This window comes from Lepidochelys kempii, chromosome 13, assembly GCF_965140265.1.
Source record: "Lepidochelys kempii isolate rLepKem1 chromosome 13, rLepKem1.hap2, whole genome shotgun sequence".
In the NCBI taxonomy this organism is placed as follows: domain Eukaryota; kingdom Metazoa; phylum Chordata; order Testudines; family Cheloniidae; genus Lepidochelys; species Lepidochelys kempii.
This window is the reverse complement of record NC_133268.1, coordinates 29,998,481-30,018,410: the sequence shown is the minus strand read 5'-3', so window position 1 is coordinate 30,018,410 and position 19,930 is coordinate 29,998,481. Positions and strand designations below refer to the sequence as shown.

At 57.5% G+C, this 19,930-nt stretch overlaps 1 protein-coding gene across 4 annotated transcripts in view; it reads left to right on the top strand.

Annotated features, from left to right (window-relative positions):
* The window catches only part of CHD6 (chromodomain helicase DNA binding protein 6), a 183,052-nt gene that overhangs the window by 113,448 nt on the left and 49,674 nt on the right, over window positions 1-19,930 (top strand). For all 4 annotated transcript variants that reach the window (XM_073309956.1, XM_073309953.1, XM_073309955.1 and 1 more), the window contains 7 exons: window positions 1,810-1,953; window positions 4,083-4,338; window positions 4,724-4,934; window positions 7,559-7,754; window positions 8,456-8,620; window positions 10,003-10,182; window positions 12,127-12,237. In XM_073309956.1, coding sequence (XP_073166057.1) covers window positions 1,810-1,953; window positions 4,083-4,338; window positions 4,724-4,934; window positions 7,559-7,754; window positions 8,456-8,620; window positions 10,003-10,182; window positions 12,127-12,237 — 1,263 coding nt within the window. The remainder of the gene's footprint in view (window positions 1-1,809; window positions 1,954-4,082; window positions 4,339-4,723; window positions 4,935-7,558; window positions 7,755-8,455; window positions 8,621-10,002; window positions 10,183-12,126; window positions 12,238-19,930) is intronic.

Below are 19,930 nucleotides of genomic sequence, written 5' to 3'. Positions count from 1 at the left end.
CAACTGGCACGGCTGTCCTTGGGAAGATGCCCTCAGCCTTTGAACCCTGGGCTGTGATTTCCCCAGTTCAGGCTGTGGGGCCTGGTGGGTACTCGGCTGGGGCCCTCCAGGGCAGTGTCAGATGCTGCTGACCCAGCGTGAGATGCTGCCAGAAGGGCATTAGCAGAGGGGCGCTGACCACTTGTGCTCATTACAAGTCTTGTGGCCCAGTTCACTAGAGCAGGGACATTGACCTCAGTTCCTGGCCAGACCACCTTGGCTAATTACATCCCCTGCCCTGTCAGAGGGAGTTGCTGTTCTCCAGCACTCCCTGCCCCATCTGTCCTGCAGTGGTGCTGTGTTCTACTCTAGAGGCAGCTGCTTTCCAGTGATGGGTGGCACAAAGACTGTGTATTAGCAATGGTAAGTAAAGAGCTCTGGGATGAAAGGTGCTCTAGAAACAAGCTCTTTTCTTGGTATTCAGCGAGCTCACAAAGCTGTCAGTGCTGGGATGACGCAGAGGGGTGAAGGCTGAGAAGCAGATCAGTGCCGACTATTGCCGGATGTGTATTGGGCAAACATGGTGCCCCTGGAGAGGGGACCAACATGCTGGTGTGCTCAGGCTAGCAGGCTCTGCTGCACTGCAGAATGGCACTCGTCATAGGGCTTGTGCTGGGCCATAAAAGGGTCCGTGTCTGACTCTCTGGTGCCCCATGTTGGGGGCGGGTTGCCCACACAGCAGCCCTGCGGGCGTGGGCAGTACAAGGCTAATGGGATGCTACTGCAAGCCTCTGCTTTTCATTCTGGCCCCGTTCCCGCGCTGCTCACTGGCTCCTCACCCTCTGCTCTTTGCACGATGCCCTTGGAAAGCTGCAGTCTCCCAGCACCCCCGACTTTCATTCATTCTCTCAGCCGGCAGCTCTTGAAGCTGCTCTCTGCGTGCAGAGCGACCTGGGGATAAATGTGAGTGTTTAACGCAGCACCTGGGGAGCGGCACGAGCTCGCCCTGAGCTCACGCTGGCTCCTGAAGCTGGGTGTACTCGACTGTCCATTGCCCACCCAAAGTCAAGGGCACCATTTCCCTCTGGAGGAGCTGGCCCCATTGGGCTCGCTCAGCTCCAGGCCCCTGCTGGGCCAGTGCCTCCTGTACAAGTACAAGGAACAAGTACAGGCAGTGACTGCCCCACCCAGCCACTGTAGAGACATGGGGCCCTCCAGCAGGTCGCTACTGTCAGCCCCCTTTTATGCCGGCGGCAACGCGAGCCCAGAGCAGTGCCGAGACTTGCCAGCAGTGGAGCTGGGAATAGAATCCTGGAGTTCTGCCTCCCGGTCCACTGATCTCACTGCTGGACCATGGTCCTTCTTGTGGGGGCACAGGGCCTGGCCCAGCGGCACTGAGGAGAACTCCTCTCCAGAGAGCATGGGCAGAGCGAGCTTCCAACGCGGTGCTGCTGCTGAGCTACCGCAGCCCTGCCCTGGCAGCACTCTGGCCTTGGCATCCCTGCTGATCCTGTGACACAGGGACCTGTCAGGGCTGGACAGAGACTTTCCAGTGCATGGCCATTGTGTCCTGACCAGGAATGGCATGGGGGCCTGCTGACCTGGAGCAGATCGGTACCAGTGCCCTGGGCCAGCGGTGGCCCTTCAGACCCTTGGGGTTTGCAGTCTGCTGCATCGCTGCCCTGGCCTCCTGCCCCAGGAGTGAAGTCATGGCTAGGGCAAGTGAGTGTCCCTGGGGCGAGCCTGCCAGCCCCTTTGAACCCGTTGCTCTGACTCTGGCTGCATGAGCTCTGCCCCCTGACGCTGAAGCCCTGACCCTGCTCTGCTCAGGAACACAAGGTGCTGCTGACTGGGACACCCCTGCAGAACTCAGTGGAGGAGCTCTTCAGCCTGCTGAACTTCCTGGAGCCCCAGCAGTTCCCCTCAGAGACGGCGTTCCTGGAGGAATTTGGGGACCTGAAGACAGAGGAGCAGGTACCAGCAGGGCCCAGGGGTGAGGCTCAGGGGCTGGAAGGGCCCAGGGATTGGGCTCAGAGTTGCAGGGGCAGGGTCTTGGGAGGGAGGCTTAGGAGCTGGCGGGGCCCCAGGGCGAGGCTCAGGGACTGTGGGAGTGAGGCTCAGGGGGCAGGGCCCAGGGCTGTGGGGGTGGGGCCCAGCAGCTGTGAAGGCGGGGCCCAGCACACCTGGGCCCCAATCCAGAAACACAATTAAACACATGCTTAACTTTAATCCCAGCGAAGGCAATAGGGCTCCTCCTTGCTGCAAGCGAAGATCCTGCCTGAGAGCACCCCCAGCATCCCCAGCCCCCGTACACCCAGCATCCACGGCACCTGCGTACCGAGCACATCCCCCGCCATTCCCCAGCCCCCACGTGCCCAGCACCCCCCAGCTCCCACACACCCAGCATCCCCAGCTCCCGCACACCCAGCATCCACGGCACCCGCATACCCAGCACATCCCCTGCCACTCCTCGCATGTCCCGCACATCCATAGCCTCTGCATGCTCAGCCCCTGTGTGCTCAGCCCCCCGCAACCTCTGTGTGCTCAGCATTCCCCAGCCCCCGCATGCACCACAGCCCTCGCTTGGCCAGCCCCCTGACAGCCCCTACGCATCCAGCATATCTACAGTCCCCCATATGCCCAGCACCCACCCCGCAGACATGCGGCAGATCTACAGTCCCCTGTACGCCCAGCACCCCCACCCCGCAGACACCCAGCAGATCTACAGTCGCCCGTACGCCCAGCGCCCTCCAGGCCCTGCACGCCCAGGCCCCTGCCCCCCTCCCTGGCCCTGCATGCCCAGCATATCTTCAGCCCCTGCACGCCCAGTACCCCCCTATATGCCCAGCACCCCCCCGCATGCTCTGCATGCCCTGGACGCACAGCCCCCCCAGTCTCCCACATGCACCCCACAGTCCCTATTCACACATAGCATGCCCCCGCACGCTCACCACGACCCCTGCATGCACATGCACAGCACACACCCTAATGCACGCACAGCACCCCCGACCTCCCCTGTACTCTCTACACATCTCCTATATGCTCTGTGCACACTCACACCCCCCTCTGCATGTTCAGCACTCTCACACCCCATGCATGCTCAGCACATCCCTCTGCATCCAGTATACACCCTGCATGCTCACTTGCACGGACCCTACGCATACAGCGCACAATCTCTGGATGCGTACGCATCACCCTTGTGCACACGTCCTTCCTGCTGCTCTCCATTCCCCAATGTAAAGACGCAAAGGGGGCAGTTAAATCCATGTGTCAGTGGCTCTGCTCTGGAAAAGCTGTGCCCTTTGGGGTAGGCTCTTGCCATGCGCAGTCAGCTGGTTCTGCACACCCCCTCCGGAATCCCTGGTGTTGTGTCCATCTGGAGGCCTCTGCTGCTGCTGTTTGAGAGCCTGGGTGGAGCTTGCAGAGTCTGCCCCTCCTCACTGTGCAGCGGGTTTGGGCTCATGGAGCCATAAAGCAAGCAGCATCCCAGTGGGACTGGAGCCCTGGACCTCCCTTCTGCTCACAACAGTTCAGAGCAGCTGTCTGCATTGTGACAGCAACACTTTTTGTGCCCACAAGGGGAGCAATCGCACTGGGGCATATGGGGCAGGCTCACTTTAGGCAGGAGCTGGGTATAAACTGGGTGCTCAGAGGGAGGCAGTGAACTGTGCAGTGAAGGTTCACAAGGGCCTCTGCTCAGCAGGCGTCTCTCAGACCCTCTGCTCCCTGGCCTGCCTGCTCCTGGGAATGAGCTGGGCTCTGGGGAGGAAGCCAGGCTCACTGGCAGAAGTGTTTATGAGCTCTGGGTGCACGGCCAGGTAGTCACACACCTGCCCGGGTGAAAGCAGTGGGCCTGCACGGGTGTAACCAAGCCCAGCCCAGCCCAGCCCGGCTCTCAGACCCCAGTGCAGTTTGCAGGGCTGGCAGCTGGAGAAGTCTTCTCTCGGTGTCAGCAGAACAGACTTGCCTTGGTGTCCCTGGGAGGAGATTAGCACAGAGACCTCACGTGCATGGTGGCTGCCCCAAGAGGGCTCTGCACTTGTCTTCACTGCCTGCCATGCACACGGCGGGGGGGACAGTGCGTCTGCGCTTGTCCTGGGCAGGTGAAGAAGTTACAGTCAATCCTGAAGCCCATGATGCTGCGGCGGCTGAAGGATGATGTGGAGAAGAACCTGGCGCCCAAGCAGGAGACCATCATCGAAGTGGAGCTGACCAACATCCAGAAGAAATACTACCGGGCCATCCTAGAGAAGAACTTCTCCTTCCTGTCCAAGGGCGCCAACCAGCACAACATGCCCAACCTCATCAACACCATGATGGAGCTGCGCAAGTGCTGCAACCACCCCTATCTCATCAACGGTGAGCCATAGGGCATGGGGCACCAGGGGCAGGACACGCCAAGATGCCCAACCTCCTCAGCACCATGAGCTGCACCAGTGCTGCAGCTGCCCTGCCTCATGGTGGTGAGGGGCTCCTTGGTGCTTTTCAGCAGCTCCCACCCCGGGGCAATGAGTGAGGTGTAGTCATTACTCTCCGTAGTTCTGGCCACTTACCAGCTTCCTAGACCACCTGGCTCGGGTGTCGGGCCTGGCTCTGGCAGCAGCTGGGGCCTGCTACCCCGTGGTGTGTGACAGTGGAGAGCAGGGCTAGGGCAGCTGTGCCCAGGCAGCAAGGATGGCTGTGCTCGGGCAACGCAGGTGGGCCACAGCTCTAGCCAGGCCTGATTTCCCCTTCTGCTTTGTAGGGGCGGAGGAGAAAATCCTGGAAGATTTCCGTAAGTCGCACAGCCCAGAGGCGCTGGACTTTCAGCTGCAGGCCATGATCCAGGCGGCTGGCAAGCTGGTGCTGATTGACAAGCTGCTCCCCAAGCTGATCGCCGGTGGGCACAAGGTGCTGATCTTCTCCCAGATGGTGCGCTGCCTGGACATCCTGGAGGACTATCTCATCCAGAGGCGGTCAGTACAGCGCTGCCTGGCACTCCCCAATCCTCCCGCCCTGCTGTGTGTTCCAGTCCTTGGGCACATGCCCTCTCGACCCTCCCTGCCCACACAGAACAGGCTGGGCAAGAAACTTGGGCTGTGCCCTGGTGTGCAGTGCAGGGGAGCGTGGCGACGCCCTGCTCTCGAAGCAGCACCGCCGCCTGGGGGGGCCCAGCTAGCTGCAGCCAGCTCACCGCAGCTTTCCTCCTTCAGCACACGCTGCTCACTTGGTCCTCAGCAGCCTCCTCTTCCTCACTCCATTCTCTACTCGCCCACCCCAGACTCTTGGCCCCTCGCTGCAGCCCAGCCAGCTGGGTCTCCCCCTCTGTGCTAAGCCTCCAGGGGCTTAGCCCGGCCAGGTGTGCAGGGCAGGGGTCACTGGGCTTTGGTGTGCTCCCTGCACCGCTGAGTCAGCACTCAGTCTCGCCCAGCTCCCCCTTGGCTAGGGTGGAGAGCGCCAGGCAAGAGCCACGTGGGAGACTGCGGAGAGTGGTGGTAGATCGGGGTGATGCTCGAGTGTCAGGGCCATTCCCAGGTGCTCTTGGGGAGATCCTGGGTGTCCTGGTAGCTGCATAGACCCTTGCTCCTGGCCCCTCTCTCTGCCCATCTCCAGCCCCCCGTCGCAGCTGCCACGGCCATATTCCCTCCAGTTACTTTCACACTGGGCTGTGGCTGGGAGATGAGAAGTGGCCAGAGCAAGTGGCAGGAAAATGGCTTAGAGATGCTGCTCTGTTATTTACATGGATCAGCCCATCCAGCCTCTCTGCCCTGCTCCTCACCCTCACCTGCCTTGCCCACACCCTTCACCCACTGTGCTCACACCCTGCCTTGTCCACTGTAAGGAACCTAGCGGTCACAGCTGGGCTGGGGTCCACACAGCAGGGATGGCAGTCAGTGAGCTAGAGCGGGGTTCAATTAGCAAGATTCAGGGTCAAAGTCAGGCCGGGGTGGGAGATCAGAGATCAGCAGTAGTACCAGGCTGGAGGCAGGAACCAGGGTCAGACAGGCCAGGGTCAGAGGCCGAGACGAGGTTCTGGAGTTGCAGCAGGCCCAAAGTCCGTGTAGTGCCCAGACAACTTCCTGGGGCACCCTCCAGGGTTCAATAGGACACTTGGCCAGTCAGAGGGCTGTCACTCTTGGTCTCTGCGACGCCTGCTCTCCACACTGCCCCATGGCTGGGGATCTGCATGGCCTCCCAGTGCACTGTGGGAACGTCAGCCATCTCAGGCTCTGCAGACCTGGGCTCTAGTTCCTGGATCCTTACATCAGCGGGGCTTACCCACCCTGTGCCATGCTCTGTCATGCCCACTGCCAGTGAGCTCTGAGGTCAGTTTGCAATGAGTGATGGTCCCAAGCCGGGTGGTAGCCGAGCTGTGTTCAGTGCAGGCTGTGGAGAAAGGCCCCTGCACACCCCTGTGTGCTTCCCCCAGCACAGAGCAGCCTCAGGACCCTGCCCATGCCTGTTGTACCATAGCCACAAAGGGGGTGATTCTTTCATTCTGTTCTTACCCTGTGGGAATATGTCTGCCTCCTGGGGCAGCGTCACACGGCTCTGTGCCATCAGCGTGTGGGGAGTGGGGGTGGGGATGGGAGTGGATCTGGCCCCACCTATCCAATATTCCCAGGGAGCCTCACTACCATCTGCCCCAGTGGTGAGTGTGGAGGCCTGTTCCTACTGTGCAGCATCTTGTCCGGAGAGCCCCCCTCAGTGCTGGCTCGCCCAGAGATCTTAGAGCGTCGTTCCCTGGGCACACCCTGGCTTGTCTGTTGGCCCGTCTTGGGAGTGTCCGGGTGAAGACAGGACCCTGTGGGCTAAGGCTCCCCTGTGCCTATCGCTCCTTCCCCAGAGCCCATGGGAGCCTCGTGGCCGAGTGCTGAGCTGACATGCTGTTCAGTGGCCCTGCCGCCACAGAGAGGAGAAGTCTGGTTCCTGGTGGGGAATCAACAGCTGGCGCTGGCTGGCCCCAGGGAGCCCAGGTTGTGCGAGTTGCTTAACTCACAGGATGCCTATCAGGAGGCCACATCCATCATGACCAGCAGAGCAGAGTGTCCTCAGCCCACAATCACCCACTGTGTACTGGGGCCGGAGCTAGCAGGTGCAGGCTGCACTGCCTTCCTGTGTGGGAGCCTCGGTGGGAGGGAACCCTGCAGAACGCTGCCCCCAGGGTCAGGCAGGGGCAAGGCCACAGGGTCTGCTGGCCAGGTCATGGCCCCCTCTGTTGCAGTGTGGGCTCCTGCTGGCCTCCTGTGAATGCAGGCATAGAGTTCTGAGCAGCGCAGGCCCCTACACAGGTTTCTGACGGAGCCGCCCCTGGCCCTGTCTCTGCTCCAGAACGGCAGCGCTTCCTGCCCTCAGGTGTTGCACAGCCCGTAGGCCCCTGTGCCACATGGGGTTGGCTGCCCTTGGCCCCAGGAGCAGGAAAGCCGGGGTCCTTGTGCCTGCATGGAATGAGTGTCCTGGAGCTGCCAGAGCAGCTCTGAGTCTGGTGGCTGGCACCCCGTAGCTCCAGGAGCTGGGTCTGCGGAGATGAGATGCCCTACTCTGCATGGTGCAGGCTGTATGGTGACCTGGCCGTGTCCCCCGTTCCCTGTCTGAACAGATACACCTATGAGCGCATCGATGGGCGGGTGCGCGGGAACCTGCGCCAGGCTGCCATCGATCGCTTCTGCAAACCGGACTCAGACCGCTTCGTCTTCCTCTTGTGCACCAGGGCGGGAGGCCTGGGCATTAACCTCACAGCTGCCGACACCTGCATCATCTTCGATTCAGACTGGAACCCACAGAACGACCTCCAGGTATTGCAGAGCAGGGCCGTGATGGGGTTGGTGGGGCGAGAGGGGTGGGGGGGTTTGCATGAATAATAGTGCTGATTAGAGCAGAGGAGTTGTGTGCCAGCCACTGGAACCATGGGACAAGGCCCCGCCCATCGCTGGGGACAGCCAATGGGACCACGGGACAAGATACCACCCACAGCTAGGGCCAGTTAAAGAAGGCCAGCCCAGGCAGCCAGAGCAGAGTGGTGCTGGAAGTGCCGCACAGTAAGGAGCAGCTGTGCTGGGGGGTCAGGAGCAGGGGGAACCTTCCCTCCCCTCGGGTGCCTGCTCCAGCATGGCCCCCGCGGGGTCGGGGGATGCGGAGTTGGTCGCCGAGAGCTTCCTGGCTTCAGCATGGCCTGCACTGCCGTGAATGGAATCCCCAGATGAGGGCAGCTCAGGTGCAGGGGGTGCTGAGTCCAGAACAGGCCTCTGCATCACGTCCACATGGCGCTCACTGCCCCTTGACTGGCCAAGGCGGCTCCTTAGGGGTGGGTCCTTCAGGTCAGCGCTAGGACACCTTGTTGAGGCGGAGGCAGGGCTCTGCCCGTTGTGCTCCGGGCAGGGGTGAGGGCTGGGCTCAGCCCGTTGTGCCCTAGGGCTGCTGTAGTGGTTGCTGCAGGCAGAGCCGTGCCTATGCTGCCCGCATGCTGTATTTGACGCTGTGACCTTTGCTGTCCCAGGCACAGGCGCGCTGCCACCGGATCGGGCAGAGCAAGGCCGTGAAGGTCTATCGCCTCATCACCAGGAACTCCTACGAGCGCGAGATGTTCGACAAGGCCAGCCTCAAGCTGGGCCTGGACAAGGCCGTGCTGCAGGACATCAACCGCAAGGGCAGCACCAACGGGGTAGGCTGCCTGTCTGTCTGCCATGGGAAGGCTCCTTGCCGTGTTCCCCCGAGTGACTGTGTCTGTGCGTGCCCCCAGTGCCCTTGGCTGCGCAGAGGGGGGCAGGACTGAGCCTCCGGAGTAGGCCTGTGGCCAATAGCGCAGGACAGATCCCACTCGCTTGCCCGCACAGCACGGGTGAGTGTGTGGAGCCAAGGCTTCATGCAGACCCTGAGGAGGATCCATGTCCCTGACAGAACAGATTTCAGGTACCTCTGCCATGGACATCAGTCCTGTCCTGCAGCATCCAGCCCAGCCCCCCAGCGCTGCCAATGCCCCTCAGGCCTGACCTGCAGCCCCCTGCTATCCCAGCTCTAGAGTTGCTCATCTAGCCATTGGCTTGCCCTGAGCAGAGGCTTCCACCCCGCTAGGTTTATTGTGGCTCTGGATGGATGAATGTCCATTAAGGACTGAGTTTTGAGCCTACCCCAGGATCTTGGGGGCGCTGAGATCCCACATTGATGGAGCTGAGTGTACCCAAAGGTGCCTTGTCCCCTGCTATCAAAACTAACCACCATGGATGGGAACTGCCTGCGAGAGAGCAGAGGGCATGTGGTGGTCTTGCTGTGCCCAGGCGGCGCTGCCAGCGAGACGAGGTCATGACAGCTTAGCAGGAAGTGTGAAAGCACACTAACAGCTTCCAGTAACAGAGCTGGGCCTGGGTCTTGGGGGCCGGGGCCTGTAGGGCTCTCCCATTTCGGACTCTGAACTTTCCTAGCACTGTGACCAGCAGGGGTGGCCAGTTGCCCCATGGCATCATAAACAAAATAGCTTAAAGACCCGTCACACCCATGTGACAGTCCTGATTCCCAGGGAAGTGTCTGGGGGTGGGGGTAGGAGAAGGGCCAGGTACCAGTGTGGAGAAGGTGAAGTCTTGTACCTTGACTGGATCATTCCTAGCCCAGAGGAAGCTGCAGAGCCCTGCTGCGAGTGTGTGGGCAGGTCCCCTGCCCAGAAGGGCGGCTGCATTAACAGGAGTTCCAGGGGGCAGCCAGGCAGAGGGGCTGTGGTTTACCCAGCCTTTTGCCTCACTTTCCCTCTGTGTATTTGTTTGATCTCACCCAGATCCCTCCCTGTCCACTCTTGGGTCAGGAGCGGGCTGTGTCTGGGGGCATCCAGCTGCAGTCTAGCACAGTCATTGCAGGCTCTCGCAGTTCCATAGGCACCATCTGCAGGGATGGGCGCTGCAGTTCCAGTTAGTACCATGGCTCTGGGACTGTTAGATGCCCCTTCCTTCAAGGGCTGGCTCGGGGAGGGAGCCTCCGTCCCCCATGCCTGCACTCCCAGCCTAGCCCCGGCTCTGGGGCGGCTGGCACAGTGCTGACATCCTGTATCTTTTGCAGGTGCAGCAGCTCTCAAAGATGGAGGTCGAAGACTTGCTACGGAAAGGAGCATACGGGGCTTTAATGGACGAGGAAGATGAAGGCTCCAAGTTCTGCGAGGAAGATATTGATCAGATCCTGCAGCGCAGAACCCAAACGATCACTATCCAGTCGGAGGGGAAGGGTTCCACCTTTGCCAAGGTGCCGTTTACACTGCCTGGGGAGCTGCCTGCCTTCTTTGGCAGGGCAAGGGTGGGGTGCACTGGGCAGATGGGACACAGACTTCGTTTCCCTGGTCTTGGCTTGGCCTGTTGCTTTCTGAGCATCCCTGTGTGTGTCAGTGCAGCTGGGTCCCACCCCGCTGAGGTCAGGAGCTGAGTCCAGGTGGTACAGAAAGCGGGGCGGCACAGGAGGGCGCCGGGTGTAGGAGGGAATGTCGTGGCCAGCCTTTGGCAGCAAGGGGTGGCTGTGTGAGCAGCTCAGCTTGGCTTCTGTCTAGTTCACCCAGGATGGATGTCTCCTGTGGAGCCTTTCCCAGGCTTTTGGATTTCTCACGGTGTCCGCACAATCCATGCTGTGCGGGGGAGTGTTCTAGTAGTTAGAGTGAGATGGGGGTTCTGTTCTCAGCTCTGGAAGAGATCCTTCCCGCGCCTCAGGAACCTCCAGGAGATGTTGCTCTGTTCTGAGGAGATCCCTTGTACTCTGCAGATTTGCTCACTCGCGCATCAGTTTATTTATTTAGCATGTGCATAGTCATCTAGCCATGCGATGGCATCTTCAGTGGCATGATGCAGTTCTTTTAGGCCACTGCTGAACATAATCAGCAGGCATTCCTCAACTATGTGCGTCATTGTCTGCATTGCCCCACAGCTGCACAAAGGGCTGTCATGAAGGCCCCAGTGATACTGGTTGGCTGCACAGAGACCTTGCCCGGTCCAGAACCTGTTCAACAGGGACCACTGGAGGTCCCATGGCCCTAGGGAGGGAGCTGGAGTCTGCTCCTTCTAGTGATTGACAGATGCATCCCAGTGGCAGGGCCGGCTGTGTGTTCTCTCCTGCCCCAGCTAAATCTATTGTCCTGGATCCCTCAGGGCTGAGCCAGGCCTGCGCCCTCTGTTGTGGGGAGGAAGTGGGAGAAGGAAAGAGCCAAGCTTCTCTCACAGATCCCAGGGGAATTTGCAGGGTTGGCCTTGTCCTGGGGACCTGAGCACATTTATCCAAAGTCTGTCCAGCCCCCACCCCATGGAATCCCTGCTGCCATGTGCACAAAACGTATGGGTCTGTGCGTCCCATGGAACCCCTGCTGCCATGTGCGCAGCGTCTGTGGGTCTGTCTGCCCCATGGAACCCCTGCTGCCATGTACACAGCGTCTATAGGTCTGTCTGCCCCATGGAACCCCTGCTGCCATGTGCTCAGCGTCTATAGGTCTGTCTGCCCCATGGAAGCCCTGCTGCCATGTGCGCAGCGTCTGTGGGTCTGTCTGCCCCATGGAACCCCTGCTGCCATGTGCTCAGCGTCTGTGGATCTGTCCACCCCATGGAACCCCTGCTGCCAGAGCAGCAGTGCACTCATGCTTGATAGCCGGGGCTGCAAGCAGTCTGGAGATGCAGGGCCATTATTCTTGCAGTGCTGTCCTCCCTGTGACTATGGAGCAGAGACACCAGCTCAATATCCATTCTTGGACCCCAGTGGCCTAATTCTGTCTCCTCCCTCCTGCTGCATAGGACCTGACTCTGGGGGGGTGTAGCCCTGAAGCACAGGGGGTAATGGCTGGCTCTGCTGTATGCTCCCGTTGCTGGCCAGGGGTAGTGCAGCGCACCGTACGTCAGTGCCATCAGAGCTCAGCTCTAACCACCTGCTGTAGAGGAGGGAGCCCATGAAAGCTGTACTGCATTGTGCTCCCAAGGCTGGCAATCTGGGCGCTGCTGGACAGGGTGGGGCTGTCCCACCTCTTATACTTTGCCAGGGCTGAATTTCCAGGGGGCTGGAAACAACCCTGGCTCCTGGACCCCCTTAGCAAATGAAGAGGTTGCTGGTAGTGATCCCTTCTCCGTACAGACAGGGTGCAGGTGGGAGCACACAGCCTCTCTTGCTGTTGCTGAGGATGCATTGCAGACTGTTAACTGGCTCTTCCTTCACCCCCAGGCCAGCTTTGTCGCTTCAGGGAACAGAACTGACATTTCCTTGGATGACCCCAACTTCTGGCAGAAGTGGGCTAAGATAGCAGAGCTGGACACGGACGCAAAGAACGAAAAGGTAGAGCCTAAAAATGGGCAGCCATGCTCATGCATGGACGTGCGTACTCCTCCACATGCACACATGCTCCTCTGGGCGGCCGCACGCTCCTCTGGGCGGCCGCACACTCCTCCACGCTCCTCTGGGCGGCCGCATATGCACACGTCTCCGTTGCTAACAAACCCAGCTGCAGCCCTCCCCCTCAGGCAGGACAGGTGTGCTGCGCTCCCAGGGCTGGGTTCAGTGCAAGTGCAGAGCCCAAGTGTCCAGTAGCTCACCCAAAGGAAGGATTGCTGGGAGGTGAGTGACTTAATTCTGGCTGCTCTGGGAGGCCTGAGCTGGGCTCCCTCAGGCTGGGCAGTGTGACAGTGTTGAGAGCAGTGGCTGGGGTGTCTGCGCTCTCCTGCGGGAAGACATGGGAAGAGCAGCCCAGTGTAAGACATTGTCCCAGCTGGTTTATTTGGCAGCAGTGGAACCAGCAGGCTGCTTTGACCAGCCCCTGGCGCGTGGGGGATAAGGGGGGATGCATGGAGCTGCACTGGTGGCACTTCACACTTCCCCTGCGAAGAGGGGGCTATTTGGGAGCTGTAAGCACCTCCCAGTGTAGCACTTGGTGGGAGGGTTGGCAGCCAGCCCAGCTGCAAGGGGGCCTCAGGAGATGGCCCCAGCTCCCCAGCCCTCCCCACCTTCAGCATATAGTCCCACTGGGCCAATGGCATCTGGCTGGGGGTGTGCATGCGTGTGGTGCTCAGCACTGCCTGCCCCATGCCTGGCTCAGAACAGCTGTCTGCCGTGACGCACGTCAGGAAGCTGCAGTGAGTGTGGGGCCCAACCGGCAGTGACCAAACCCGAACGCTCTCAGTGCTGGAGTGCCTGCCTGAGGCTGAGTGAACGGCACTGATCTCCACGGAGTCGCACCTACACCTGTCAGTCACATGCAATGTGCAGCCACAGGCTAAAAAGCTAACAGAATGTTAGGAACCATTAGGAAAGGGAGAGCTAAGACAGAAAATATCATAATACCTCTATATACATCCGTGGTATGCCCACATCTTGAATACTGCATGCAGTTCTGGTGGCCCCATCTCAGAAAAGATATATTGGAGTTGGAAAAGGTCCAGAGAAGGACAACAGAAATGATTGGGGTCTGGAACAGCTTCCATATGAGGAGAGATTAAAAAGACTGAGACTGTTCAGCTTGGAAAAGAGATGACTAAGGGGGGCTATGAGAGAGGTCTATAAAATCGTGACTGGCGTGGAGAAAGTGAATAAGGAATTTTTATTTACCCCTTCACATAACACAGGAAGTAGGGGTCAGCCAATGAAATGAATAGGCAGCAGATTTAACAAACATAAGGAAGTACTTCTTCACAGAGCGCACCGTCAACTTGTGGAACTCATTGCCGGGGATGTTGTGAAGGCCAAAACTATAACGGAGTTCAAAAAAGAATGAGATAAGTTCATGGAGGACAGGTCTGTCAATGGCTACTTGCCAAGATGGTCAGGGATGCAACCCCATGCTCTGAGTGTCCCTAAGCCTCTGCCTGCCAGAAGCTGGGAGTGGACAACAGGGAATGGATCACTTGATAATTGCCCTGTTCTGTTCATTCCCTCTGAAGCATCTGCCACTGGCCGCTGTCGGAAGACAGGATACTATGCTTGATGGACCCTTGGTCTGACCCAGTCTGACAGTTCTTATGGTCATGCCCATCCAAGAAAGCCTTGCCCTGGAGGGAGCACATGGGTCCCCAGCTGCATTTGTCACTTGGTGCTGTACTTGGGTTCTCCTGGCTCCGCTTCCATGCGGATGATGGACGGTGGCTGGCTGCAACTCCCAGCACTCAGGAAGACGTGTGTCTTAGCACAGCCTGGGGCCCTGTCCATCTGTCCTGAGGCCCTTCTCGACCCAGCAACCCTGGAGGTGGATTTGGCCCCTCTAGTTCTGTGGGGAGGAGGGGTGGGCGCCATGTCATAGTGGGGCTGGCCAGGTGGTTTGCACCAGGGATCCTGGCTGTTTTATTCACTTAAGCCTCAGAGTGCTAAGAGGTGCTCACTCCTCCTCAGCGCCTTGCTGAGTGCTGGAACACAGGGCAACCCACACAGGTGGCATCGCTGGTGTGCCCTTCCCACCTGCTGTGAGCTCCCATGCCAGCTCCTGCCATGGCCCCATCCCTTCACCGATTCCTGGGCCATGGGCCAGGCAGGGAGCAGTGGGTGGGCAGAGGTTGGGGGTTGCCATAACAAGGATAGGCTGCTCTGTGTACAAGACAATACCTGGCCAGCGTTCTCATGGGAGCAGCTCTCTCTGCCTCACTCACCTCGTTAGTACTCAGGGCTCTCGTTGCCCCACCAGTGGGGCTGAGCATTTACCAGGAGTCACCAAAGCTGCTGCCTGGCCCTGATCCCTTTGCGGATAAGGCGCTAACCCCAGGCCATGCAGTGGGAAAGCTGGCTCCAGCAGGGTTTTTTCTATCATTTAGTGTATGCCTTAAACCAGAAATCCAGTCACTTTCACTGGGCTGGGGCAGGGGGTTGAGGTTCAGGAGGGTGTGCAGGCTCTGGGCTGGGGCCGAGGGGTTCGGAGTGTGAGAGAGGGTTCCGGACTGAGCCTGGGGCAGAGGGTTGGGGTGCAGGAGGGGGTGCGGGTGCAGGCTCTGGGAGAAAGTTTGGGTGCAGGAGGGGGCTCCGGGCTGGGGCAGAGTTTTGGGGGACAGGAGGGGTTACGGGGTACTGGCTCTGGGAGCAGGGGCAGGGCTGGGGCAGGGGGGTCGGGGTGTGGGATGCAGGAGGGGGTATGAGGTGCTGGCTCTGGGAGAGGGCTGGGAGTTGTGGTGCTTGCCTGCTTGCCTCAGCCCCACGCCACTCCCAGAAGGAGCCAATGCAACCCTGGTGGGGGTGGCATGTGGCTCTGCGCCCGCTGCCCCTCTCTGTAGGCACTGTCCCCCGCAGCTCCCATTGGCTGCAGTTCCCCGTTCCTGGCCAATGGGAGCTGCAGGGATGGTGCTTGCAGGCAGGAGCAGCACGCAGAGTCCCCTCTTCCCCCCGCATCCCTCCAGGGCTGTGGGGTGTGCTGGCCGTTTCCGGGAGCGTCGTGGTGCCGGAGCAGGCAGGGAGCCTGCCTTAGTGGCAGCCCTGCTGCACCACTGGACTTTCAGCGTCCGGAGATTGCGATCGACTGGAGAGAGCTTTGTGAAAAGGAATGGGAGAACTGGGCTAGTGCAGGGGAACCGGGAAGTGAAACTGACCAGCCTGTTGCTGTTCTCCAAGATAAGAGAAATGCAGACAGTAAATGCACAACCAGGGAATCCTCTCAGCTGTCCTGCGCTTGGGTGGTTCACTGGGATAACTGAGTGTTTGCAGGTGGTTCTGCTGTGGCTGCTGCCGTGCTGCCCACACCTGTAAACTGCCCTTTACCCAGCAGTGATAGTGGGTAAATATGGCTGCTGGAGTACCCTGAGAGGCCAGGATATTTCTAGACGCTTGCTAGTCGGCCTTTTCTCCAGCAGCAGAGCCTCAGGAAGGTTCACAGCATAGCCTTTGGGAACATCTAGCCAGTACTAGCCGCCCCAGCCCCAGCTCCCTGTGGCACCTGCCTGCACTGTCCGTGGTAGAAGATGTTTCTAGAAGAGAACATTAAACACAAAGAATGAGGGCTTTGCCTGCTTGGAAGAAAGAGTAAACAGATGGAGTCTGGTCCTCTGGTCCTGCTCTCAGAGCATGTCCTGCTGGGCCTGCATGCTCAGCCAAACAGCTGGGCCTCTCCCCTCCAGCTTTCTTTGGCAAGTGCAAACCTCTGTGCAGCTAGCTTCAGTGCCTCCCGAGGGGTTCTGGCTTCTGAAATTCCAGCTAGGGCAGCAACAGCAGATGGGCTTAGATGGTAGCAAAGGGGAGGCTTAATGGGCAACATTTCACAGCAGCTCCTCAGATTTCACTGTTCTGACAGGAAAAGAGGTGTGTGTGTCTGTGTGAGACTGTGTCTGACTCTGTGTGCCTGACTGCATGCCTGTGCCTGTGTGTGTCTGCGTGCCTGACTTTGTGTGTGTGTGCGCGTGAGACTCTATGTGCCTGACTCTGACTTTGTGTTACTGGAGAGATGGGATTCAACAGGACCAGCAACCAGTACGGGTATGGTGTGACTCCAGTTGGTGTGGGGTGCTTTTATGCTGTTGTATCCTACACCTTCTGTCGGCTGTGTCAGGGTTCCTTCCCCACTCTGAACTCTAGGGTACAGATGTGGGGACCTGCATGAAAGACCCCCTAAGCTTATTTCTACCAGCTTAGGTTAAAAACTTTCCCAAGGCACAAACTTCGCCTTGTCTTTGAACAGTATGCTGCCACCACCAAGTGATTTAGACAAAGAACAAGGAAAGGACCACTTGGAGTTCCTATTTCCCCAAAATATCCCCCCAAGCCCTTACACCCCCTTTCCTGGGGAGGTTTGAGAATAAACAAGATGAGCACAGACCAGCCTTGGATTTTTAACACCCAAAAAACCCAATCAGATTTTAAAAAAACAGAACTTTATTAGAAGAACAAAAAAAGATAAGAGAACAACTCTGTAAGATCAGAATGGAAGATAATCTTACAGGCAGTCAGATTCAAAACATAGAGAATCCCTCTAGGCAAAACCTTAAGTTACAAAAAGACACAAAAACAGGAATAGACATTCCCTCCAGCACAGCGAATTTCACAAGCCAAAACAAAGAAAACCTAACGCATGTTCTAGCTAGATTACTTACTAACTTTACAGGAGTTGGAGGCTTGCATCCTTGATCTATTCCTGGCAAAGGTATCACACAGACAGACAAAAGCCTTTCCCCCCCACTCCAGATTTGAAAGTATCTTGTCCCCTCATTGGTCATTATGAGTCAGGTGCCAGCCAGGTCACCTGAGCTTCTTAACCCTTTACAGGTAACAGGACTTTACCTCTGGCCAGGAGGGATTTTATAGCACTGTCTACAGAAAGGTGGTTACCCTTCCCTTTGTATTTATGACAGGCTAATTCTCTTGTCACAGCCCTATCCCTCCACCCCCTCTACAAGTAAATTATCCTGCCCTGGAGCACGGCATTTACCACACCAGTTGCGTTGCCTGGGCTTGGTGGGGCAGGAGCCCGCTACCAAGTGTAGGTAGTTTTGTAGCTGTTGGGCCTAATTTTCGCCTGTGGTATCCCAGGGACAATTTTGTGCTTGCAAATGATTGTCATTCCCCACCCCTGCCACACATACACACACTCATTCTTCATGGAGTGTGGGTCCCGACGTGTATTCCACACATGGGTACGCGTGCACGCCATGCACCTGAGACTGGAAATTCTTCCAAGCAGTGCCTATTGGCTTGCTCCCTGGATCTCCTCGTGCTCCCAACTAAGGGTATAACACGTCTCCAGTTCCTTCTTACTGTCACCTGGCCTGAGTCGGAACCCTGTGTCTTCTCCTCCTGCAGCTCTTGTAACACCTGTAAAGACATTTGTAAATTGCTATTTTTCTTAGCTTGCTAGTTAGTTAAAGTTCATAGTAGGTGTGGTGGTTCTTCGAGTGCTTGCTCATATCGATTCCAATTAGGTGTGCGCGTGCTGTGTGCACGGCCGTCAGAGAATTTTTACCCTAGCAACACCCAGTGAGTCGGCTGTGGAGCCCCCTGGAGTGGCGCCTTCATGGCGCTGGATATATACCCCAGCCGACCCAGCGCCCCCTCAGTTCCTTCTTACCGCCCTTGACATTTGTTGGAACTGTGGAGCTTGGCTTTGCTACTCTCCACTCTCCCTAGCGTTCACCCTACAGTTTGTTCGTAGTTTGTTGTAGATTAATAGTTGTAGTTCTAGTTATAGTATAGTAGTACCAGTGGCCCAGCCACTACCGGTGGAGCAGTTTTGGACTTGGATGTGTTGGAGGTCCTAGCTGCTCCAATATCTCCCTGGGGACAGTCGAGCCCTGACAGACAGTCTAAGTGTCACGCTCGCTGCTCCTCAGGGTATGACCTCCCCAGGCACCTCTGGTACTGATTTTCTTGAGCCCCCCCCCCACAACTGATCGACCCCCTTCTTCTGGCCTTGTTGGGGTCCGTGGATCCGTATTCTAAGCATCTGGGCCCTTCTCAAGAATCGTACTGCTCCTCTCCTGCCTGCCAGCTGGATCTGTCAGTGTACGAGGAGGAAGAAGTTGACCCAGATCTGCAGGTACTGACAGTTCTGATGTGTGTCTCTTCATCATCGCTGGACGAAGCGGTCACTTTTTCCTCTCTGTCTCTGCTGGATTACAATGGGCAGTACCAGGAGCTACTGCAAAGAGTTGCCAGCGACCTCCAGATCCCACTGGAGGAGGCCCAGGATTCTCAACACCAACTTCTGAATATTTTGCAACCTCAGGGACCAAGCAAGATGGCCCTCCTAGTTAATGAAGCCAGCCTAGAACCAGCCAGAGTGGATGGCTCACTCCAGCATCCTGTGCCCCTACTCCGAAGACAGCTAAGAGGAGATATTTCATTCACACTAAGGGAGCTGAATTTTTGTTCTCCCACCTTGCCCCCATCTCACTGGTGGTACAGGTAGCTACAGAAAGAGCTCAGTCACACTATCAAAGGACCACCCCAACAGACAAGTGCTCTAAGAGACTGGACATCCTTGGAAGAAAGGTCTTCTCCTCCGAGGCCTGCAATTTCATGTTGCTAACTACCGAGCTCAGTTAGTGAAATATGATTTCAATAACTATTCCAGGCTTGCAAATTTCATAGATAAGCTTCCCACAAAGGACAGAGCCCAATTTCAGTCCTTCATAAATGGGGGAAAACTAATGGCAAAAACAGCTCTCCAGGCCATAGTGGATGTAGTGGATACAGCTGCCAGAAGTCTGGCCTCTGGCTTAGTCATGAGGAGGAATTCTTGGCTGCAATCATCAGGGTTTCCTAGGGAGGTCCAGAACACAATCTAGGACTTCCCGTTTGATGAATCAAATCTCTTCAGTCAGAGAACAGATGAATCATAGAATCATAGGACTGGAAGGGACCTCGAGAGATCACCTAATCCAGTCCCCTGCACTTAGGGCAGGACTAAGTATTATGTAGACCATCCCTGACAGGTGTTTGTCTAATTGCATTTATGAAAGGACTCAAGTCCCTGCATTCATTAAAGGACACTCTGTTCCCTGGGAATTTACATTCCAGCCCTCAGAAGGAAACACTAGAGATAGCCTTTTAGGCCAAGGCCATCCCCTCCTCATGCAATTTATTATCATCACCTGGCAGAGGTCAGGTCGGCAACAGAGTTTCTCATAAAACTTCTGGTAGCCCTAGGTGTTTGCAAAAATAGAAAAGGGTCTGTTTTGTTGCCCACAAGGATGATAAACTTTATAGGAGCAACACTGGACTCGGTTTCAGTGAGAGCATTTCTCCCCGCAGACAGGTTTCACATAATGAGCAAACTGGTTTCACGCATTACCTGCAAACCAAGAATTACAGTGCACATATGCCTTTCACTCTTAGGCCACATGCCCACACACATTTACATGACACTATTCACCAGGCTTCACTTGCGATACCTACAAGTTTGGATCAACACAATCTGTCCACCAAACAAGGACCATGTCAACTCGAGGGTGACCATTACCACTGGAGTTATTGCCCACCTCGCTTGGTGGTTGAACCCGAAAAAGGTCATGGTGGGTGTTGCCTTCAACCTGCCCACCTGCAAAGCCACCATTGTGATTGACGCGTCCCT